This window comes from Triplophysa rosa, linkage group LG17 (genome assembly GCF_024868665.1).
Source record: "Triplophysa rosa linkage group LG17, Trosa_1v2, whole genome shotgun sequence".
In the NCBI taxonomy this organism is placed as follows: domain Eukaryota; kingdom Metazoa; phylum Chordata; class Actinopteri; order Cypriniformes; family Nemacheilidae; genus Triplophysa; species Triplophysa rosa.
This window is the reverse complement of record NC_079906.1, coordinates 18,633,186-18,639,825: the sequence shown is the minus strand read 5'-3', so window position 1 is coordinate 18,639,825 and position 6,640 is coordinate 18,633,186. Positions and strand designations below refer to the sequence as shown.

The window sequence follows — 6,640 nt, the reverse complement described above, 5'->3', positions numbered from 1 at the left end:
GATGTGTCCACAAGTGTCATTTTCAATCATGTTTACAGTTTCATGTAAAATTCCCATCTTGACTGTACTTCTGTGACTTGGCTTGTTAAATGCTCAACATGACCCTTTCATCCTTCTATTGGTGGTTTCCATGTGTTGTATCTAAAAACAACCCTGGCTAGTGAGTTGTGCTGTCTGCTGAAGCTGCAAACCATCTCCTGCTCTTGGATCCTCTGCCTCTTCTCCTCCAAGAACTGGGTGTGTTTATGACGTGCCTGCTGGACGTCCTGGTCCCTCCTGGCTCTCTGTAAAGTAAGAGCTTTCGCCATGTCCGCCCGGTCCTGGTCCTGGCGGAGGCGTGCTTCTGTCCTCCGAGCCGCCATAAGCTCATTTCGGTGACCCTTGGCAACCTCACGGTCAATCTGCCGCTCGGTTACCTTCTCGGCAAGGTGCCTCAGCATCTCAGCCTTCTCATGTGCTCGACGGCCCTTTTCAATGAGTTCAAATGGGGTAAAGCTGATGCTTTCATGGCAGCGATTAATCAGATACTTTGCTGAAGTAATGGCAGGTGAGTGAGGCTGTGGTATAGTGGGCGGTCCAGGCCTCTGGGTGTGGAGGTGGATGATGGTCTCACGGATGTCCTGTGCCACAGCTTTACGGTGTTGTATTGTGGCACTCGGTGGTATAGTCTGGTGGACCTTCATTCCCAAAACATGAAATGTTCTTTCCTCAACTTCTTCATCAGCAGTCACACTGGCAGCTAGATATACAAAGCCAAAATGAATCAAATCAGTCTTTAGTGCCTTATCGTAGGTAATATGGCAGTTTTTTTTATTTTACCTTGGTCACATGTGTTAAGGTAGACTTGAGATTTCAAACTTTGTTGAGGGGTGTTGTATGGTGGAGTCTTGTCAAGCTGGCTGTTATATGAATTAGCATGTGTAGCCTTACATGAAACCTGAGTAAAAATAATGCTGTAAGAGGAATTTGACATAAATATATAATGTTTATTTAAAAAAATGATATTACCTCTGGGTCGCCAGCTTGCATCAGTCTATTTAAGTTTACGTGCAGCGTTTTGGTCTGCACATCTGTCTTCTGCAGTTCCTTTGACTGAGAAACACATTGCATCAAAAACAATGCAAAATGATCGTTTTTTTTAAATGAAAAGTTTACTCAAAACGGTGATAAAATGAGTGTGATGACAGATTTGGGGTGAACAGTCCCTTTAAGGATAAAAAATAAAATGTTTCATTTGAGTAAGATCACAAGTCTACCCAGAAACCACTAACAATTATTCATTTATTTATTTAGGGTGTATTAAAATCACTATATACAGCCGCAGAACAAATTAAGATACTATTTCAGAGACCGTTTTTCTGATTTTATAATTTACTATTCATAGGTATGTGTTTATGTAAAATGATCATTTTTGTTTCATTCTGTGAACTACTAACAATATTTTTACCAAATTTCAAATAAAAGTATTGAATACAGAAAGTGAAAACTAGAGAAATGGGTCAAAATAACATAAAGATCTCAAATACTGCATATAAGTTAATATTCACTTTTAAGCAATACAACAGTAATATGTACATGTATTTAGAAAAAGTAAAAAAACAATTATGTGGATTTTTTAACCTGGATTTTTATCACAGTTTTCATGTGTCTCGTCATGCTGTCAGTCTTTGACATTGCTGTTGGATGACTTAATGTCACTCCTGAGGTTTGATTTTATTGAAATTCAACAGACACTGGACTGGACACAATTCATCTAGAAATGCTGATTTAATAAAATTTGGAATGGTCTCTTATTTTTTTCCGCGGCTGTATGTAGCCAACTGCATAACACAAATGCATACCAGCTGACTGGGGTAACTGGTGATCTCTTCCATGACTTTCGGAGATCGTTTTGATGCCTGCTTCGTTTCTGCACTTACATTTCGGGTGGAAATGATTGATTTCTCAGGCCCTTCCTTCTTTGTACTACAAAGACTGACAATGAAAAACTTTTTATACTTCATAATGAAACAAAAAAAGTAAACAGTAAAAAATAAACATACCCAAGACGTTTTCTAATTAAATGGCCCCGAATCCAGCGCTGTATGATAAGTGTAGGGCAATAAAAAGCCTGAATCCTGTTGATCTCAGCGAATACCTTATACACGGCTTTCATCTGTGTCTCAAATGAGTCCTGGTTGGGGAAAAAACATGAAACTTTAGTTTGGACATAAACACATACAGACCGAGGTAAAATAATGAGCACCAACCTGCTTTGATGCATACAGATTGACATGAAAGTGTGGTTTCATTGCTTTAAATTGAAAGGGAAGAGACCAGTTCTGGATGATTTCCTCGTCTGAGATAACATAGTTGTCCAGGGCCTTCAGTGACAATATGTTGTTGACCACGCAGTGCCTGTAGTTCTTCTTTAAACTGAGCGGACTATCAAAGAGAGTTAATGCGGTCAGGTTTAAACAGCCAGACAAGCCATTAATATTATTCCAGCTTGCCATGTTGTTGTCGTGGAGATAAAGGAGTTGTAATTCTTTGAGATGACTCCAACATGAAGCGTCAGGGAGCTGGACAATCTAAGAAGAAAGATTGAAATTTGTTCACATTAAATAAAACGAATACAAAATTTCGGAACCAAATGCCATTGAACGAATAAATTAAATACCTGATTTCCTTTCAGATCTAATTTAACCAAGCGTGTGCACTCCATCACAGCTTCAATCCTGGTCAGGAAGTTGTCAGCCAATATGCAAATCCTAAGTGATCTGCATGATCCGATCTGATCGAGATTCTTCAAAAGCAAGCGGCTCAGTTTGACCATTACAATGTCTTGAAGACTCCTGTCTTTCTGACCCTCTGATGTCCAGTAGCCATGATCCTGTATTAAGGACTGAGAGCAGCTCACTAAATAGGTCCAGTAAGCTTCCAGGGAATCCATTGTACTTTAATGCACATCTGTTTCAATCTTAAGTACAAATTTTTCATATCACACAAACACACTTAGCTTGTTGGCATAATAGTTTTAACTTTTACTTGTAGTAAAGCAATACAAATGTGATATAGTCTCATAATATTTAATATTTATGTACTCTGCCAAAATCCTAACTACACTTTCTATAGTAAAAGCATGATTAATTTTGATAAGTATAGGCATTACATGAGGATTGTACTTTTTCTAATAGCCTACATATTAATTCCAAATTGTATGTTTATAAAATCAATTTAAACATCATTTGAATAATATTATTTGAAAATAAAATAAACTTAAACTGCTTCAGAGTTAGTTCTTACCATGTTTGTGTGCCTGGGTCTCAACTGTAATTGATTGCTGGCTATTGTTGGCTGTAAGATTTCAATAGAAAGGTTGCTATGGAAACATTTGTTCGAAAAAAAAATCTCCGAATATTTTCTTACAACTTTACTCACATCATATAAGTATAATAATAACATTAACGATTATTTTATGTCCGCATATTGAATATTTCATCGAATGCACTCAATATGTACAATAATTCTGGTAAAAATACTCGACGCGTCACAGTAAAGACCGATCGGAGTATGATATCAAATACCGCGAGAGCGATTCGAAAGCAAACATTTTACTTTACTCTCGCGGTACTTCATTATCATACTACGATCAGTCTGTGCAGCCACGGCTCTCGCTTGACGTTCGGACGCTTTTACGTGCTTTTGATCACATGACGGAACCCGGAAGTTCTCACATAAACAGTCCGGTGAGATATTTCTGACACTTTTAAAAACATGTCAAGTAAGTGATCATTGTCGCAGATACGTGCCAAAGTTATTATTGATGTTGTTTAGTAAATTCATTTTATCAACGAATCGAGTACGTGAAAGAAACAAGGTCAAATGTATGTAATTTGATTTAGAGGTTTGACTGGATAGACTTGCGGATGCTGATGCTCATCATGGAAGACCGCGGAAACATCCATTTGGAAAAGTCCACTAAGGGAAAACTTGAAAAATTCAACAAAATGAGGGGTAAAGTTCCATCTTTTGGGTTTCACATGGTTGGTGTGTGTTGTTTTAAAACACACTGTACTGTGGTACACTTATGGTAATATCGTAGTACTGAAATGATTACCTCATTCATATATGCTATTTAGGAACAGCAAATAATACCTTGGCATTACTTGCGAACTTGTCCATAAAATAATGAAACTACCATGGTACAAGAAAAAAAAATATTACTATGGTTATTTGTGGATTTTTACTTAAATTTATAGTGTTGTCTAGAATATATTAAAAAACAACCGTAATAATATTTGGGGTTTTTTCACAGGTAAAGCAGTTGAGTCTGGTGAATTCTGGGATCTTGTGGTCATTACTGCAGTGGATGAGGACCAGAGATCTGCCTATGAAACTCAGATTACTGAGAAACTGGAGAGGAAAGAACTACCTCTTGCCATCAATTACCATGTTTTTGCAGATCCTCCAGGATTCAAGATAGGTATGATAAAAAAAACTCTTTTTTTAGGACTGTATTATATTTCATAGACATGTTTAGTGAATATATAAAATACTTCTGTTTAAACAGGTAATGGAGGATCTACATTGTATTCACTGCAGTGCCTTAATGATAAATATGGGAAGACATTGTCTGGATTTAAAATTATTCTCATACATGCAGGTACTGTATATTTTAATATTTATAATTTCTGTTTTTTTATTGTGAATTAGTTTTTTGAGGAACTATATTTAAGAGATAATATGATTGAGTCACATTCAAAGTTTTCGATAGAATTATAATAATCATTTTAACCAATGCAACACCAGTACAGATAATTGTAGAATGTTTAGCTGTAAAGATGCCAAATATTAATTGGTCCATTCAATGTAATATTTGTAGGAGGATTCAGTCAGCGTTTGCCCAATGCCAGTGCTCTGGGTAAAATTTTCACTGCCCTGCCTCTGGGAAACCCTTTATATCAAATGCTGGAGCTCAAACTTGCCATGTACGTAGATTTCCCCTCACACATGAAACCAGGGATTCTGGTAACCTGTGCCGATGACATTGAGCTCTACAGTATTCCTGACCACGAGAACATTGCGTTTGACAAGTCAGGTTTCACCGCCTTAGCACACCCCTCACCTCTATCCATCGGAACCACACATGGTGTTTTTGTTCTAGAACCAGCGAAAGAACCCAGAATCTGTGACATGGAATTTAGAACTTGCTCTCAATTTCTTCACAAGCCAAGCATTGAGAAGATGCGCAAATCCAATGCAGTGTGCTTAAGAAATGGAAAAGAGTTCGTTTACACAGACAGCACCTATTATTTTGATTATGCAACGGCTAAGACACTGCTGATTTTGTTAAGCGAAATCGTACCTCTGACGTGTGAAGTCGATGCTTACGGGGACTTCCTTCAAGCCTTGGGGCCATTAGCTACTTTGGATTACACCAAAAACACAGCCAACCTCACAAAGAAGGAGAATGGCCATGTTGAGGTCCGCCAAAAGATTTTCCATCATCTCAAAGGCACAGAACTTAACGTCATTCTGCTAAACAACTCCAAATTTTATCACGTCGGCACCACGGAGGAATACTTGTTCCACTACACCACTGACCCCTGTCTCAGAGCTGAACTCGGCTTGCTCGCCGCGGCCTTCAGTATCTGTTCCTCTGAATCATCAGAGAAAACCAGAGCTTGCGTCATGCACAGCCTTCTACACCCAAGTGTGACCGTATCCCCGGGAAGTGTTGTGGAATACTCCCGGCTGGATGCTGAGGTTAAAGTCGGTGCTAGATGTATCATCAGTGGCTGCTGGATTAGCTCAGGTCTCTCGGTGCCGAGCAACACATTCATGCATTCCCTCTCTGTCAATCTGGATGGGAAAATGGGCTTTGTGACTGTGGTTTTTGGTGTTAATGATGACCTTAAGAAAAACGTGGACGGCCCTGCCGATATGAAGGCACTGAGCTTGTTTAAGGTCAGTCTGGAGGACTGTGTGGGACTTTGGGGGTTGTCTCCAGAGAAGGTCAGGTTCTCTGGAGAAAGATCTGCGTGTAGTTTGTGGAACGCCTGTATTTTTCCAGTGTGTTCAGTTCTGAAGGACTCATTCTTGATGTCGCTGGAGATGGTGAAGACAGTTGATGGTGGTTCTACATTCACGCTACCCCACAATGCCACGCTCACCTCTCTGCAGGAAACTCTGCAGAACAAGAACTTGGAGGGAATGCTGCAATTTAGGAAAGAACTTTTTCAAGATATTTTCAAGGAGAAATGACAGGTCTGTTTGAGATTGTGTGTAAATTAAATTATCATCATCGCGGTGGAGCATGTTCGTGTTGCTCATTGTGTTAGCAACGCAAAAGTCATGGGTTCGATCTCAGGGATTAGAAATACTGATAAAATGTATATCTTAAAAGCGCTTTGGAAAAAGCGTCTGTCAAATGCATACATGTAAAGTGTAAATGGATCATGGTTTTAATTGTCAGCCAAATGAAAGTGTGTTATCAAAATTCATGCCTTATCTATGTGACAGTAATAAAATAATAAATAACATTTTAAACATGAGCGAGACTTTATTTCAAATGAGAATGTACGTTTCTGAAATATAATCCTCAATTTTTTGCTCAGTTCCAAGATCAGATCTTGCAGCAGACGGTCAAAGAAAACCA

At 38.6% G+C, this 6,640-nt stretch overlaps 2 protein-coding genes across 3 annotated transcripts; one reads left to right on the top strand and one right to left on the bottom strand.

Moving 5' to 3' along the window:
- Positions 1–107: 107 nt before the first annotated feature.
- On the bottom strand, positions 108–2,932 carry lrriq3 (leucine rich repeats and IQ motif containing 3). Its single transcript, XM_057355860.1, has 7 exons — positions 2,660–2,932; positions 2,250–2,570; positions 2,043–2,173; positions 1,842–1,974; positions 1,009–1,092; positions 820–937; positions 108–739 (listed from the first exon to the last, which is right to left on the bottom strand). Exons 1-7 carry the CDS (start codon positions 2,930–2,932, stop codon positions 108–110), a joined length of 1,692 nt encoding a protein of 563 aa, XP_057211843.1.
- A 779-nt stretch (positions 2,933–3,711) lies between these two features.
- fpgt (fucose-1-phosphate guanylyltransferase) lies at positions 3,712–6,529 on the top strand. Of its 2 annotated transcripts, none has more exons than XM_057356968.1 (5): positions 3,712–3,728; positions 3,885–3,996; positions 4,298–4,465; positions 4,553–4,645; positions 4,865–6,529. In XM_057356968.1, the coding sequence occupies exons 2-5, from the start codon at positions 3,909–3,911 to the stop codon at positions 6,244–6,246; spliced, it is 1,731 nt and encodes a 576-aa protein (XP_057212951.1). In that variant the 5' UTR covers positions 3,712–3,728; positions 3,885–3,908; the 3' UTR covers positions 6,247–6,529. The 2 variants fall into 2 exon arrangements, with proteins under 2 accessions (XP_057212951.1, XP_057212952.1); XM_057356969.1 differs by having other exon boundaries at positions 3,712–3,763; positions 3,887–3,996.
- Positions 6,530–6,640: the final 111 nt, after the last annotated feature.